The 17,128-nt window shown below is 43.1% G+C and overlaps 1 protein-coding gene across 1 annotated transcript in view; it reads right to left on the bottom strand.

Annotated features, from left to right (window-relative positions):
* The window catches only part of LOC129827672 (dystrophin-related protein 2-like), a gene marked incomplete in the record, with an annotated part of 139,307 nt that overhangs the window by 70,633 nt on the left and 51,546 nt on the right, over positions 1 to 17,128 (bottom strand). Inside the window, 1 exon segment of the mRNA XM_055888717.1 lies at positions 503 to 659. Coding sequence (XP_055744692.1) covers positions 503 to 659 — 157 coding nt within the window.

Here is a 17,128-nt window from a genome sequence, read left to right as displayed (position 1 = left end):
GTTCCCTTGTTAGTATTTAAACCCTGTGTGTTCCTCAGTTCTTTGCTCAGTGTTTGTATGTTAGCACCCAGCCCCAGCCCAAGCCTTGTTGTGAACATATATTTTCTCTTGTTGGATTTTCCAGAGGTTCTCTGGTTTTGTTCTTGTGTTTTTTGGATTAGTCTTTTGAGGTTTGTTTTTTCCCTTGCTGTTCTCACCACTTTGTGGATTTTCTTTGTATTTTGGAAGATATCCATTTGTTGCCTTTTGGCTTTATTTTGGACATTGTGGATTTATATTCTTTGCCTGAAGATCTTGTTCTTTTATTAAACCACCATCTTTAGTACTGCTGTGTCTGCCTCATCTTCTGGGTTCTGCTGATTATTAGTGACTGTTTCTCGCACCGGGTCCTGACAGGTTGAGGAACAAAGTTGGAGAGCTCTGCCTTACAAGAACATCCTGGTTATATACTAGTTCGGCGTGTTTGTATGATGTCGTTTTTTAAAGGGGCCCAACACAGTACCTGGTGGAACTCCCTTTGGTGTTGGACGGCCCCCACATCTCCCCCTATGGGCAGCTGTTCCGACAGCTCCTCGTCCTTGGCCGTCAGCCAGTCTATGATCTCCTGCAGGGAGAGCTGCAGCTTCCCACTGTTGTCAGAGAACGCCTCTAGCCGCACCCTGCAGACAGGCAGACAGACAAACAGACAGAGCAAAACGACAGTCAGCCAATGGTTGCTCATGATACCCAACACATCTACCAATTGGGTGACATTGGTAAACTGCCATCCCACAATCCCCCCTATGAAAAGAGCTGAAGAACTTTAAAAACAATACAAAAAAAACGAAATGTATGAGATGGTGAAGGAACATATGAGAGGGAAGGGGCCGAGACAGAGAGAGAGGGAGGGGGGGGCAGATATAGAGAGAGGGGGGGGCAAAGAGAGAGAGAAATGATTTTTATACAATACATTTTTATAGAAAGTTAGCAAAAATAGATAAGATCTTGCTATAATGGAAAGGAAAATACCTGTCTATTTGTGGAAAAATCACCCTGATTAACTCTTTAGTCATATCACAGTTTACCTATTTGTGTATGGCTTTGCCTACACCTAGTGACCTGCTTTTTAAATTATATGAACAAAAAATATTAAATTTTATTTGGAACGGCAAGCCAGATAAAATTAAAAGGGCCAATTTATATAACACATATCAATTCGGAGGGCAGAAATTATTAAATATTAAAGCATTAGACCTCTCACTAAAGGCATCAGTCATACAAAAGTTATACTTAAATCCAAACTGGTTCTCTAGTAAATTGGTAGGAATGTCTCATCCTATGTTCAAGAAGGGCCTTTTTCCCTTTATTCAGATTACACCTGCTCACTTTCGGTTGTTTGAAAAGGAAATAATCTCCAAAATATATTTATTTTTTAAACAAGCCTTAGAAAGTTGGTTGCAATTTCAGTTTATTCCACCTGAAAAGACAGAACAAATAATACAACAAATATTGTGGTTAAATTCAAATACAGTGGGGCAAAAAAGTATTTAGTCAGCCACCAATTGTGCAAGTTCTCCCACTTTAAAAGATGAGAGAGGCCTGTAATTTTCATCATAGGTACACTTCAACTATGACAGACAAAATGAGAAAAAAAATATCCAGAAAACCACATTGTAGGATTTTTAATGAATTTATTTGCACATTATGGTGGAAAATAAGTATTTGGTCAATAACAAAAGTTTATCTCAATACTTTGTTATATACCCTTTGTTGGCAATTACAGAGGTCAAACGTTTTCTGTAAGTCTTCATAAGGTTTTCACACACTGTTGCTGGTATTTTGGCCCATTCCTCCATGCAGATCTCCTCTAGAGCAGTGATGTTTTGGGGCTGTTGCTGGGCAACACGGACTTTCAACTCCTTCCAAAGATTTTCTATGGGGTTGAGATCTGGAGACTGGCTAGGCCACTCCAGGACCTTGAAATGCTTCTTACGAAGCCACTCCTTCGTTGCCCGGGCAGTGTGTTTGGGATCATTGTCACGCTGAAAGACCCAGCCACGTTTCATCTTCAATGCCCTTGCTGATGGAAGGAGGTTTTCACTCAAAATCTCACGATACATGGCCCCATTCATTCTTTCCTTTACACGGATCAGTCGTCCTGGTCCCTTTGCAGAAAAACAGCCCCAAAGCATGATGTTTCCACCCCCATGCTTCACAGTAGGTATGGTGTTCTTTGGATGCAACTCAGCATTCTTTGTCCTCCAAACACGACGAGTTGAGTTTTTACCAAAAAGTTATATTTTAGTTTCATCTGACCGTATGACATTCTCCCAATCTTCTTCTGGATCATCCAAATGCTCTCTAGCAAACTTCAGACGGGCCTGGACATGTACTGGCTTAAGCAGGGGGACACGTCTGGCACTGCAGGATTTGAGTCCCTGGCGGCGTAGTGTGTTAGTGGTGGTAGGCTTTGTTACTTTGGACCCAGCTCTCTGCAGGTCATTCACTAGGTCCCCCCGTATGGTTCTGGGATTTTTGCTCAAGACAGGGTATGTGCACACTGCCCACAAAATTTGGTGGAAACTGAGCTGCACTTCCTAACCTCCTGCCAAATGTTTGACCATATTAGAGACACATATTTCCCTCATGTTACACAGACCCACAATGAATTCGAAAACAAATGTAATTTTGATAAACTCTCATATCTATTGAGTGAAATACCACAGTGTGCAATCACAGCAGCAGGATTTGTGAATTTTAATGGGAATTTTAATGTTTCTGCTTTTCTTATAACTAATTTCTTTGTTCTATTTCTGTGCTGTTCTAATAACCAATTTATGTTTTCATGCAAGTGACTGATTTAACAAATCCTCAGTAGCTGCTATTTAGCAGTACGCCCAGACCTTGTTTTCAGAACGAAAGATATCTCAGTCTCAAGGTCTTAGCTGAGAGAGAATAAGTGAGGTATTGGTCTGTCACATGAATGAAACAAAATGGTAATGATTAAATAATTATGCTAAATCATGCAAATATAACTTGTCTTTTTATAGCCGTATATAAGACAACTGCTGGGACTGCCGTTCTGTACTTTAACTATTTGCACATCGTTACAACACTGTATATAGACATAAAATTACATTTGAAATGTCTTTGTTATTTTGGAACTTTTGTCAGTGGAATTTTTACTGTACATTTGTTATTGTTTATTTCGCTTTTGTTTTTCATTTATTTCACTTGCTTTGGCAATGTAAACATAAAGTTTCATATGCCAATAAAGCCATTGAAATTAAATTGAATTGAAAGAGGGAGAGAGAGAATGTGCACCACCTGCTACCGCTTTGACTGCCTCAAAGCTGCTGATTTGGGGCGGCAGGTAGCCAAGTGGTTAGAGCGTTGGGCCAGTAACCAAAAGGTTGCTAAACTGAATCCCCGAGCTGACAAGGTAAAAATCTGTCGTTCTGCCCCTGGACAAGGCAGTTAACCCACTGTTCCTAGGCCGTCATTGTAAATAAGAATTTGATCTCAACTGACTTTAAAAAAATGTATTTAACATTTATTTAACTAGGCAAGTCAGTTAAGAACAAATTCTTATTTACAATTATTTCTTATTTAGTTAAAGGTTAAATAAAATAAATATATATATATATGTGAGTGAACCCTATGGAGCTAGTCATGGTGATGTAGTAGTGAATACTATGGAGCTAGTCATGGTGATGTGGTAGTGAACACTATGGAGCTAGTCATGGTGATGTGGTAGTGAACACTATGGAGCTAGTCATGGTGATGTGCTAGTGAACACTATGGAGCTAGTCATGGTGATGTAGTAGTGAACACAATGGAGCTAGTCATGGTGATGTAGTGAACACTATGGAGCTAGTCATGGTGATGTGGTAGTGAACACAATGGAGCTAGTCATGGTTATGTAGTGAACACTATGGAGCTAGTCATGGTGATGTAGTAGTGAACACTATGGAGCTAGTCATGGTGATGTGGTAGTGAACACTATGGAGCTAGACATGGTGATGTAGTAGTGAACACTATGGAGCTAGTCATGGTGATGTGGTAGTGAACACTATGGAGCTAGTCATGGTGATGTAGTAGTGAACAATATGGAGCTAGTCGTGGTGATGTGGTAGTGAACACTATGGAGCTAGTCATGGTGATGTAGTAGTGAACACTATGGAGCTAGTCATGGTGATGTAGTGAACACTATGGAGCTAGTCATGGTGATGTGGTAGTGAACACTATGGAGCTAGTCATGGTGATGTAGAAGTGAACACTATGGAGCTAGTTATGGTGATGTGGTAGTGAACACTATGGAGCTAGTCATGGTGATATGGTAGTGAATACTATGGAGCTAGTCATGGTGATGTAGTAGTGAACACTATGGAGCTAGTCATGGTGATATAGTGAATACTATGGAGCTTGTCATGGTGATATAGTAGTGGTAGTGAACACTATGGAGCTAGTCATGGTGATGTAGTAGTGAATACTATGGAGCTAGTCATGGTGATATGGTAGTGAACACTATGGAGCTAGTCATGGTGATGTGGTAGTGAATACTATGGAGCTAGTCATGGTGATGTGGTAGTGAAGACTATGGAGCTAGTCATGGTGATGTGGTAGTGAATACTATGGAGCTAGTCATGGTGATGTAGTAGTGAACACCATGGAGCTAGTCATGGTGATGTGGTAGTGAACACTATGGAGCTAGTCATGGTGGTGTGCTAGTGAACACTATGGAGCTAGTCATGGTGAAGTAGTAGTGAACACTATGGAGCTAGTCATGGTGATGTGGTAGTGAATACTATGGAGCTAGTCATGGTGATGTAGTAGTGAACACTATGGAGCTAGTCATGGTGATGTGGTAGTGAATACTATGGAGCTAGTCATGGTGATGTAATAGTGAATACTATGGAGCTAGTCATGGTGGTGTGCTAGTGACCACTATGGAGCTAGTCATGGTGATGTAGTAGTGAACACTATGGAGCTAGTCATGGTGATATAGTAGTGGTAGTGAACACTATGGAGCTAGTCATGGTGATGTGGTAGTGAACACTATGGAGCTAGTCATGGTGATGTAGTAGTGAACACTATGGAGCTAGTCATGGTGATGTAGTAGTGAACACTATGGAGCTAGTCATGGTGATGTAGTAGTGAACACTATGGAGCTAGTCATGGTGATGTGGTAGTGAATACTATGGAGCTAGTCATGTTGATGTAGTAGTGAACACTATGGAGCTAGTCATGGTGATGTAGTAGTGAACACTATGGAGCTAGTCATGGTGATGTAGTAGTGAACACTATGGAGCTAGTCATGGTGATGTAGTAGTGAACACTATGGAGCTAGTCATGGTTATGTAGTAGTGAACACTATGGAGCTAGTCATGGTGATATAGTAGTGGTAGTGAACACTATGGAGCGAGACATGGTGATGTAGTAGTGAACACTATGGAGCTAGTCATGGTTATGTAGTAGTGAACACTATGGAGCTAGTTATGGTGATGTGGTAGTGGAGGTGAACACTATGGAGCTAGTCATGGTGATGTAGTAGTGAACACTATGGAGCTAGTTATGGTGATGTGGTAGTGAACACTATGGAGCTAGTCATGGTGATGTGGTAGTGCACACCATGGAGCTAGTCATGGTGCTGTAGTAGTGAACACTATGGAGCTAGTCATGGTGATGTAGTAGTGAACACCATGGAGCTAGTCATGGTGATGTAGTAGTGAACACTATGGAGCTAGTCATGGTGATGTAGTAGTGAACACCATGGAGCTAGTCATGGTGATGTGGTAGTGAACACTATGGAGCTAGTCATGGTGATGTAGTAGTGAACACCATGGAGCTAGTCATGGTGATGTGGTAGTGAACACTATGGAGCTAGACATGGTGATGTAGTAGTGAACACAATGGAGCTAGTCATGGTGATGTAGTAGAGAACACTATGGAGCTAGTCTTGGTGATATAGTGAATACTATGGAGCTAGTCATGGTGATGTGGTAGTGAACACTATGGAGCTAGACATGGTGATGTAGTAGTGAACACTATGGAGCTAGTCATGATGATGTAGTAGTGAACACTATGGAGCTAGTCATGGTGATGTGCTAGTGAACACTATGGAGCTAGTCATGGTGATGTGGTAGTGAATACTATGGAGCTAGTTATGGTGATGTAGTAGTGAACACTATGGAGCTAGTCATGGTGATGTAGTAGTGAACACCATGGAGCTAGTCATGGTGATGTAGTAGTGAACACTATGGAGCTAGTCATGGTGATGTAGTAGTGAACACCATGGAGCTAGTCATGGTGATGTGGTAGTGAACACTATGGAGCTAGTCATGGTGATGTAGTAGTGAACACCATGGAGCTAGTCATGGTGATGTGGTAGTGAACACTATGGAGCTAGACATGGTGATGTAGTAGTGAACACAATGGAGCTAGTCATGGTGATGTAGTAGTGAACACTATGGAGCTAGTCATGGTGATGTAGTAGTGAACACCATGGAGCTAGTCATGGTGATGTAGTAGTGAACACTATGGAGCTAGTCATGGTGATGAAGTAGTGAACACTATGGAGCTAGTCATGGTGATGTGCTAGTGAACACTATGGAGCTAGTCATGGTGATGTAGTAGTGAACACCATGGAGCTAGTCATGGTGATGTGGTAGTGAATACTATGGAGCTAGTCATGGTGATGTGGTAGTGAACACTATGGAGCTAGTCATGGTGATGTGGTAGTGCACACCATGGAGCTAGTCATGGTGATGTAGTAGTGAACACTATGGAGCTAGTCATGGTGATGTAGTATTGAACACTATGGAGCTAGTCATGGTGATGTAGTAGTGAACACTATGGAGCTAGTCATGGTGATGTAGTAGTGAACACTATGGAGCTGGTCATGGTGATGTGGTAGTGAACACTATGGAGCTAGTCATGGTGATGTAGTAGTGAACACCATGGAGCTAGTCATGGTGATGTGGTAGTGAACACTATGGAGCTAGACATGGTGATGTAGTAGTGAACACAATGGAGCTAGTCATGGTGATGTAGTAGTGAACACTATGGAGCTAGTCATGGTGATATAGTGAATACTATGGAGCTAGTCATGGTGATGTGGTAGTGAACACTATGGAGCTAGACATGGTGATGTAGTAGTGAACACAATGGAGCTAGTCATGGTGATGTAGTAGTGAACACTATGGAGCTAGTCATGGTGATGTGCTAGTGAACACTATGGAGCTAGTCATGGTGATGTGGTAGTGAATACTATGGAGCTAGTCATGGTGATGTAGTAGTGAACACTATGGAGCTAGTCATGGTGAAGTAGTAGTGAACACTATGGAGCTAGTCATGGTGATGTAGTAGTGAACACCATGGAGCTAGTCATGGTGATGTAGTAGTGAACACTATGGAGCTAGTCATGGTGATGTAGTAGTGAACACCATGGAGCTAGTCATGGTGATGTGGTAGTGAACACTATGGAGCTAGTCCTGGTGATGTAGTAGTGAACACCATGGAGCTAGTCATGGTGATGTGGTAGTGAACACTATGGAGCTAGACATGGTGATGTAGTAGTGAACACAATGGAGCTAGTCATGGTCATGTAGTAGTGAACACTATGGAGCTAGTCATGGTGATATAGTGAATACTATGGAGCTAGTCATGGTGATGTGGTAGTGAACACTATGGAGCTAGACATGGTGATGTAGTAGTGAACACAATGGAGCTAGTCATGGTGATGTAGTAGTGAACACTATAAAGCTAGTCATGGTGATGTGGTAGTGAACACTATGGAGCTAGTCATGGTGATGTAGTAGTGAACACCATGGAGCTAGTCATGGTGATGTGGTAGTGAACACTATGGAGCTAGTCATGGTGATGTGGTAGTGAACACTATGGAGCTAGTCATGGTGATGTGCTCGTGAATACTATGGAGCTAGTCATGGTGATGTAGTAGTGAACACTATGGAGCTAGTCATGGTGATGTAGTAGTGAACACTATGGAGCTAGTCATGGTGATGTAGTAGTGAACACTATGGAGCTAGTCATGGTGATATAGTAGTGGTAGTGAACACTATGGAGCTAGTCATGGTGATGTTGTAGTGAACACTATGGAGCGAGACATGGTGATGTAGTAGTGAACACTATGGAGCTAGTCATGGTTATGTAGTAGTGAACACTATGGAGCTAGTTATGGTGATGTGGTAGTGGACACTATGGAGCTAGTCATGGTGATGTAGTAGTGAACACCATGGAGCTAGTCATGGTGATGTAGTAGTGAACACTATGGAGCTAGTCATGGTGATGTAGTAGTGAAAACCATGGAGCTAGTCATGGTGATGTGGTAGTGAACACTATGGAGCTAGTCATGGTGATGTAGTAGTGAACACCATGGAGCTAGTCATGGTGATGTGGTAGTGAAAACTATGGAGCTAGACATGGTGATGTAGTAGTGAACACAATGGAGCTAGTCATGGTGATGTAGTAGAGAACACTATGGAGCTAGTCTTGGTGATATAGTGAATACTATGGAGCTAGTCATGGTGATGTGGTAGTGAACACTATGGAGCTAGACATGGTGATGTAGTAGTGAACACTATGGAGCTAGTCATGGTGATGTAGTAGTGAACACTATGGAGCTAGTCATGGTGATGTGCTAGTGAACACTATGGAGCTAGTCATGGTGATGTGGTAGTGAATACTATGGAGCTAGTCATGGTGATGTAGTAGTGAACACTATGGAGCTAGTCATGGTGATGTAGTAGTGAACACCATGGAGCTAGTCATGGTGATGTAGTAGTGAACACTATGGAGCTAGTCATGGTGATGTAGTAGTGAACACCATGGAGCTAGTCATGGTGATGTGGTAGTGAACACTATGGAGCTAGTCATGGTGATGTAGTAGTGAACACCATGGAGCTAGTCATGGTGATGTAGTAGTGAACACTATGGAGCTAGTCATGGTGATGAAGTAGTGAACACTATGGAGCTAGTCATGGTGATGTGCTAGTGAACACTATGGAGCTAGTCATGGTGATGTAGTAGTGAACACTATGGAGCTAGTCATGGTGATGTGGTAGTGAATACTATGGAGCTAGTCATGGTGATGTGGTAGTGAACACTATGGAGCTAGTCATGGTGATGTGGTAGTGCACACCATGGAGCTAGTCATGGTGATGTAGTAGTGAACACTATGGAGCTAGTCATGGTGATGTGGTAGTGAATACTATGGAGCTAGTCATGGTGATGTGGTAGTGAACACTATGGAGCTAGTCATGATGACGTGGTAGTGCACACCATGGAGCTAGTCATGGTGATGTAGTAGTGAACACTATGGAGCTAGTCATGGTGATGTAGTAGTGAACACCATGGAGCTAGTCATGGTGATGTGGTAGTGAAAACTATGGAGCTAGTCATGGTGATGTAGTAGTGAACACCATGGAGCTAGTCATGGTGATGTAGTAGTGAACACTATGGAGCTAGTCATGGTGATGTAGTAGTGAACACTATGGAGCTGGTCATGGTGATGTGGTAGTGAACACTATGGAGCTAGTCATGGTGATGTAGTAGTGAACACCATGGAGCTATTCATGGTGATGATGTAGTGAACACTATGGAGCTAGACATGGTGATGTAGTAGTGAACACAATGGAGCTAGTCATGGTGATGTAGTAGTGAACACTATGGAGCTAGTCATGGTGATATAGTGAATACTATGGAGCTAGTCATGGTGATGTGGTAGTGAACACTATGGAGCTAGACATGGTGATGTAGTAGTGAACACAATGGAGCTAGTCATGGTGATGTAGTAGTGAACACTATGGAGCTAGTCATGGTGAAGTAGTAGTGAACACCATGGAGCTAGTCATGGTGATGTGGTAGTGAACACTATGGAGCTAGTCATGGTGATGTAGTAGTGAACACCATGGAGCTAGTCATGGTGATGTGGTAGTGAACACTATGGAGCTAGACATGGTGATGTAGTAGTGAACACTATGGAGCTAGTCATGGTGATGTGGTAGTGAACACTATGGAGCTAGTCATGATGATGTGGTAGTGCACACCATGGAGCTAGTCATGGTGATGTAGTAGTGAACACTATGGAGCTAGTCATGGTGATGTAGTAGTGAACACCATGGAGCTAGTCATGGTGATGTGGTAGTGAAAACTATGGAGCTAGTCATGGTGATGTAGTAGTGAACACCATGGAGCTAGTCATGGTGATGTAGTAGTGAACACTATGGAGCTAGTCATGGTGATGTAGTAGTGAACACTATGGAGCTGGTCATGGTGATGTGGTAGTGAAAACTATGGAGCTAGTCATGGTGATGTAGTAGTGAACACCATGGAGCTAGTCATGGTGATGTGGTAGTGAACACTATGGAGCTAGACATGGTGATGTAGTAGTGAACACAATGGAGCTAGTCATGGTGATGTAGTAGTGAACACTATGGAGCTAGTCATGGTGATATAGTGAATACTATGGAGCTAGTCATGGTGATGTGGTAGTGAACACTATGGAGCTAGACATGGTGATGTAGTAGTGAACACAATGGAGCTAGTCATGGTGATGTAGTAGTGAACACTATGGAGCTAGTCATGGTGATGTGCTAGTGAACACTATGGAGCTAGTCATGGTGATGTGGTAGTGAATACTATGGAGCTAGTCATGGTGATGTAGTAGTGAACACTATGGAGCTAGTCATGGTGAAGTAGTAGTGAATACTATGGAGCTAGTCATGGTGATGTAGTAGTGAACACTATGGAGCTAGTCATGGTGAAGTAGTAGTGAACACCATGGAGCTAGTCATGGTGATGTGGTAGTGAACACTATGGAGCTAGTCCTGGTGATGTAGTAGTGAACACCATGGAGCTAGTCATGGTGATGTGGTAGTGAACACTATGGAGCTAGACATGGTGATGTAGTAGTGAACACTATGGAGCTAGTCATGGTGATGTGGTAGTGAACACTATGGAGCTAGTCATGGTGATGTGGTAGTGAACACTATGGAGCTAGTCATGGTGATGTAGTAGTGAACACTATGGAGCTAGTCATGGTGATGTGGTAGTGAACACTATGGAGCTAGTCATGGTGATGTGCTAGTGAATACTATGGAGCTAGTCATGGTGATGTAGTAGGGAACACCATGGAGCTAGTCATGGTGATGTGGTAGTGAACACAATGGAGCTAGTCATGGTGATGTGGTAGTGAACACTATGGAGCTAGACATGGTGATGTAGAATTGAACACAATGGAGCTAGTCATGGTGATGTAGTAGTGAACACTATGGAGCTAGTCATGGTGATGTAGTAGTGAACACCATGGAGCTAGTCATGGTGATGTAGTAGTGAACACTATGGAGCTAGTCATGGTGATGAAGTAGTGAACACTATGGAGCTAGTCATGGTGATGTGCTAGTGAACACTATGGAGCTAGTCATGGTGATGTAGTAGTGAACACTATGGAGCTAGTCATGGTGATGTGGTAGTGAATACTATGGAGCTAGTCATGGTGATGTGGTAGTGAACACTATGGAGCTAGTCATGGTGATGTGGTAGTGCACACCATGGAGCTAGTCATGGTGATGTAGTAGTGAACACTATGGAGCTAGTCATGGTGATGTAGTAGTGAACACCATGGAGCTAGTCATGGTGATGTTGTAGTGAACACTATGGAGCTAGTCATGGTGATGTAGTAGTGAACACTATGGAGCTAGTCATGGTGATGTAGTAGTGAACACTATGGAGCTGGTCATGGTGATGTGGTAGTGAACACTATGGAGCTAGTCATGGTGATGTAGTAGTGAACACCATGGAGCTAGTCATGGTGATGTGGTAGTGAACACTATGGAGCTAGACATGGTGATGTAGTAGTGAACACAATGGAGCTAGTCATGGTGATGTAGTAGTGAACACTATGGAGCTAGTCATGGTGATATAGTGAATACTATGGAGCTAGTCATGGTGATGTGGTAGTGAACACTATGGAGCTAGACATGGTGATGTAGTAGTGAACACAATGGAGCTAGTCATGGTGATGTAGTAGTGAACACTATGGAGCTAGTCATGGTGATATAGTGAATACTATGGAGCTAGTCATGGTGATGTGGTAGTGAACACTATGGAGCTAGACATGGTGATGTAGTAGTGAACACAATGGAGCTAGTCATGGTGATGTAGTAGTGAACACTATAAAGCTAGTCATGGTGATGTGGTAGTGAACACTATGGAGCTAGTCATGGTGATGTAGTAGTGAACACCATGGAGCTAGTCATGGTGATGTGGTAGTGAACACTATGGAGCTAGTCATGGTGATGTGGTAGTGAACACTATGGAGCTAGTCATGGTGATGTGCTAGTGAATACTATGGAGCTAGTCATGGTGATGTAGTAGTGAACACTATGGAGCTAGTCATGGTGATGTAGTAGTGAACACTATGGAGCTAGTCATGGTGATGTAGTAGTGAACACTATGGAGCTAGTCATGGTGATATAGTAGTGGTAGTGAACACTATGGAGCTAGTCATGGTGATGTTGTAGTGAACACTATGGAGCGAGACATGGTGATGTAGTAGTGAACACTATGGAGCTAGTCATGGTTATGTAGTAGTGAACACTATGGAGCTAGTTATGGTGATGTGGTAGTGGACACTATGGAGCTAGTCATGGTGATGTAGTAGTGAACACCATGGAGCTAGTCATGGTGATGTAGTAGTGAACACTATGGAGCTAGTCATGGTGATGTAGTAGTGAAAACCATGGAGCTAGTCATGGTGATGTGGTAGTGAACACTATGGAGCTAGTCATGGTGATGTAGTAGTGAACACTATGGAGCTAGTCATGGTGATGTGCTAGTGAACACTATGGAGCTAGTCATGGTGATGTGGTAGTGAATACTATGGAGCTAGTCATGGTGATGTAGTAGTGAACACTATGGAGCTAGTCATGGTGATGTAGTAGTGAACACCATGGAGCTAGTCATGGTGATGTAGTAGTGAACACTATGGAGCTAGTCATGGTGATGTAGTAGTGAACACCATGGAGCTAGTCATGGTGATGTGGTAGTGAACACTATGGAGCTAGTCATGGTGATGTAGTAGTGAACACCATGGAGCTAGTCATGGTGATGTGGTAGTGAACACTATGGAGCTAGACATGGTGATGTAGTAGTGAACACAATGGAGCTAGTCATGGTGATGTAGTAGTGAACACTATGGAGCTAGTCATGGTGATGTAGTAGTGAACACCATGGAGCTAGTCATGGTGATGTAGTAGTGAACACTATGGAGCTAGTCATGGTGATGAAGTAGTGAACACTATGGAGCTAGTCATGGTGATGTGCTAGTGAACACTATGGAGCTAGTCATGGTGATGTAGTAGTGAACACTATGGAGCTAGTCATGGTGATGTGGTAGTGAATACTATGGAGCTAGTCATGGTGATGTGGTAGTGAACACTATGGAGCTAGTCATGATGATGTGGTAGTGCACACCATGGAGCTAGTCATGGTGATGTAGTAGTGAACACTATGGAGCTAGTCATGGTGATGTAGTAGTGAACACCATGGAGCTAGTCATGGTGATGTGGTAGTGAAAACTATGGAGCTAGTCATGGTGATGTAGTAGTGAACACCATGGAGCTAGTCATGGTGATGTAGTAGTGAACACTATGGAGCTAGTCATGGTGATGTAGTAGTGAACACTATGGAGCTGGTCATGGTGATGTGGTAGTGAACACTATGGAGCTAGTCATGGTGATGTAGTAGTGAACACCATGGAGCTAGTCATGGTGATGTGGTAGTGAACACTATGGAGCTAGACATGGTGATGTAGTAGTGAACACAATGGAGCTAGTCATGGTGATGTAGTAGTGAACACTATGGAGCTAGTCATGGTGATATAGTGAATACTATGGAGCTAGTCATGGTGATGTGGTAGTGAACACTATGGAGCTAGACATGGTGATGTAGTAGTGAACACAATGGAGCTAGTCATGGTGATGTAGTAGTGAACACTATGGAGCTAGTCATGGTGATGTGCTAGTGAACACTATGGAGCTAGTCATGGTGATGTGGTAGTGAATACTATGGAGCTAGTCATGGTGATGTAGTAGTGAACACTATGGAGCTAGTCATGGTGAAGTAGTAGTGAACACCATGGAGCTAGTCATGGTGATGTGGTAGTGAACACTATGGAGCTAGTCCTGGTGATGTAGTAGTGAACACCATGGAGCTAGTCATGGTGATGTGGTAGTGAACACTATGGAGCTAGACATGGTGATGTAGTAGTGAACACTATGGAGCTAGTCATGGTGATATAGTAGTGGTAGTGAACACTATGGAGCTAGTCATGGTGATGTTGTAGTGAACACTATGGAGCGAGACATGGTGATGTAGTAGTGAACACTATGGAGCTAGTCATGGTTATGTAGTAGTGAACACTATGGAGCTAGTTATGGTGATGTGGTAGTGGACACTATGGAGCTAGTCATGGTGATGTAGTAGTGAACACCATGGAGCTAGTCATGGTGATGTAGTAGTGAACACTATGGAGCTAGTCATGGTGATGTAGTAGTGAAAACCATGGAGCTAGTCATGGTGATGTGGTAGTGAACACTATGGAGCTAGTCATGGTGATGTAGTAGTGAACACTATGGAGCTAGTCATGGTGATGTGCTAGTGAACACTATGGAGCTAGTCATGGTGATGTGGTAGTGAATACTATGGAGCTAGTCATGGTGATGTAGTAGTGAACACTATGGAGCTAGTCATGGTGATGTAGTAGTGAACACCATGGAGCTAGTCATGGTGATGTAGTAGTGAACACTATGGAGCTAGTCATGGTGATGTAGTAGTGAACACCATGGAGCTAGTCATGGTGATGTGGTAGTGAACACTATGGAGCTAGTCATGGTGATGTAGTAGTGAACACCATGGAGCTAGTCATGGTGATGTGGTAGTGAACACTATGGAGCTAGACATGGTGATGTAGTAGTGAACACAATGGAGCTAGTCATGGTGATGTAGTAGTGAACACTATGGAGCTAGTCATGGTGATGTAGTAGTGAACACCATGGAGCTAGTCATGGTGATGTAGTAGTGAACACTATGGAGCTAGTCATGGTGATGAAGTAGTGAACACTATGGAGCTAGTCATGGTGATGTGCTAGTGAACACTATGGAGCTAGTCATGGTGATGTAGTAGTGAACACTATGGAGCTAGTCATGGTGATGTGGTAGTGAATACTATGGAGCTAGTCATGGTGATGTGGTAGTGAACACTATGGAGCTAGTCATGATGATGTGGTAGTGCACACCATGGAGCTAGTCATGGTGATGTAGTAGTGAACACTATGGAGCTAGTCATGGTGATGTAGTAGTGAACACCATGGAGCTAGTCATGGTGATGTGGTAGTGAAAACTATGGAGCTAGTCATGGTGATGTAGTAGTGAACACCATGGAGCTAGTCATGGTGATGTAGTAGTGAACACTATGGAGCTAGTCATGGTGATGTAGTAGTGAACACTATGGAGCTGGTCATGGTGATGTGGTAGTGAACACTATGGAGCTAGTCATGGTGATGTAGTAGTGAACACCATGGAGCTAGTCATGGTGATGTGGTAGTGAACACTATGGAGCTAGACATGGTGATGTAGTAGTGAACACAATGGAGCTAGTCATGGTGATGTAGTAGTGAACACTATGGAGCTAGTCATGGTGATATAGTGAATACTATGGAGCTAGTCATGGTGATGTGGTAGTGAACACTATGGAGCTAGACATGGTGATGTAGTAGTGAACACAATGGAGCTAGTCATGGTGATGTAGTAGTGAACACTATGGAGCTAGTCATGGTGATGTGCTAGTGAACACTATGGAGCTAGTCATGGTGATGTGGTAGTGAATACTATGGAGCTAGTCATGGTGATGTAGTAGTGAACACTATGGAGCTAGTCATGGTGAAGTAGTAGTGAACACCATGGAGCTAGTCATGGTGATGTGGTAGTGAACACTATGGAGCTAGTCCTGGTGATGTAGTAGTGAACACCATGGAGCTAGTCATGGTGATGTGGTAGTGAACACTATGGAGCTAGACATGGTGATGTAGTAGTGAACACTATGGAGCTAGTCATGGTGATGTGGTAGTGAACACTATGGAGCTAGTCATGGTGATGTGGTAGTGAACACTATGGAGCTAGTCATGGTGATGTAGTAGTGAACACTATGGAGCTAGTCATGGTGATGTGGTAGTGAACACTATGGAGCTAGTCATGGTGATGTGCTAGTGAATACTATGGAGCTAGTCATGGTGATGTAGTAGGGAACACCATGGAGCTAGTCATGGTGATGTGGTAGTGAACACAATGGAGCTAGTCATGGTGATGTGGTAGTGAACACTATGGAGCTAGACATGGTGATGTAGAATTGAACACAATGGAGCTAGTCATGGTGATGTAGTAGTGAACACTATGGAGCTAGTCATGGTGATGTAGTAGTGAACACCATGGAGCTAGTCATGGTGATGTAGTAGTGAACACTATGGAGCTAGTCATGGTGATGTAGTAGTGAACACTATGGAGCTAGTCATGGTGATGTAGTAGTGAACACTATGGAGCTGGTCATGGTGATGTGGTAGTGAACACTATGGAGCTAGTCATGGTGATGTAGTAGTGAACACCATGGAGCTAGTCATGGTGATGTGGTAGTGAACACTATGGAGCTAGACATGGTGATGTAGTAGTGAACACAATGGAGCTAGTCATGGTGATGTAGTAGTGAACACTATGGAGCTAGTCATGGTGATATAGTGAATACTATGGAGCTAGTCATGGTGATGTGGTAGTGAACACTATGGAGCTAGACATGGTGATGTAGTAGTGAACACAATGGAGCTAGTCATGGTGATGTAGTAGTGAACACTATGGAGCTAGTCATGGTGATGTGCTAGTGAACACTATGGAGCTAGTCATGGTGATGTGGTAGTGAATACTATGGAGCTAGTCATGGTGATGTAGTAGTGAACACTATGGAGCTAGTCATGGTGAAGTAGTAGTGAACACCATGGAGCTAGTCATGGTGATGTGGTAGTGAACACTATGGAGCTAGTCCTGGTGATGTAGTAGTGAACACCATGGAGCTAGTCATGGT

This window comes from Salvelinus fontinalis, chromosome 29 (assembly GCF_029448725.1).
Source record: "Salvelinus fontinalis isolate EN_2023a chromosome 29, ASM2944872v1, whole genome shotgun sequence".
Taxonomy (NCBI): domain Eukaryota; kingdom Metazoa; phylum Chordata; class Actinopteri; order Salmoniformes; family Salmonidae; genus Salvelinus; species Salvelinus fontinalis.
The sequence above is the reverse complement of the archived record's forward strand: the minus strand, read 5'-3'. Positions and strand labels throughout refer to the sequence as shown.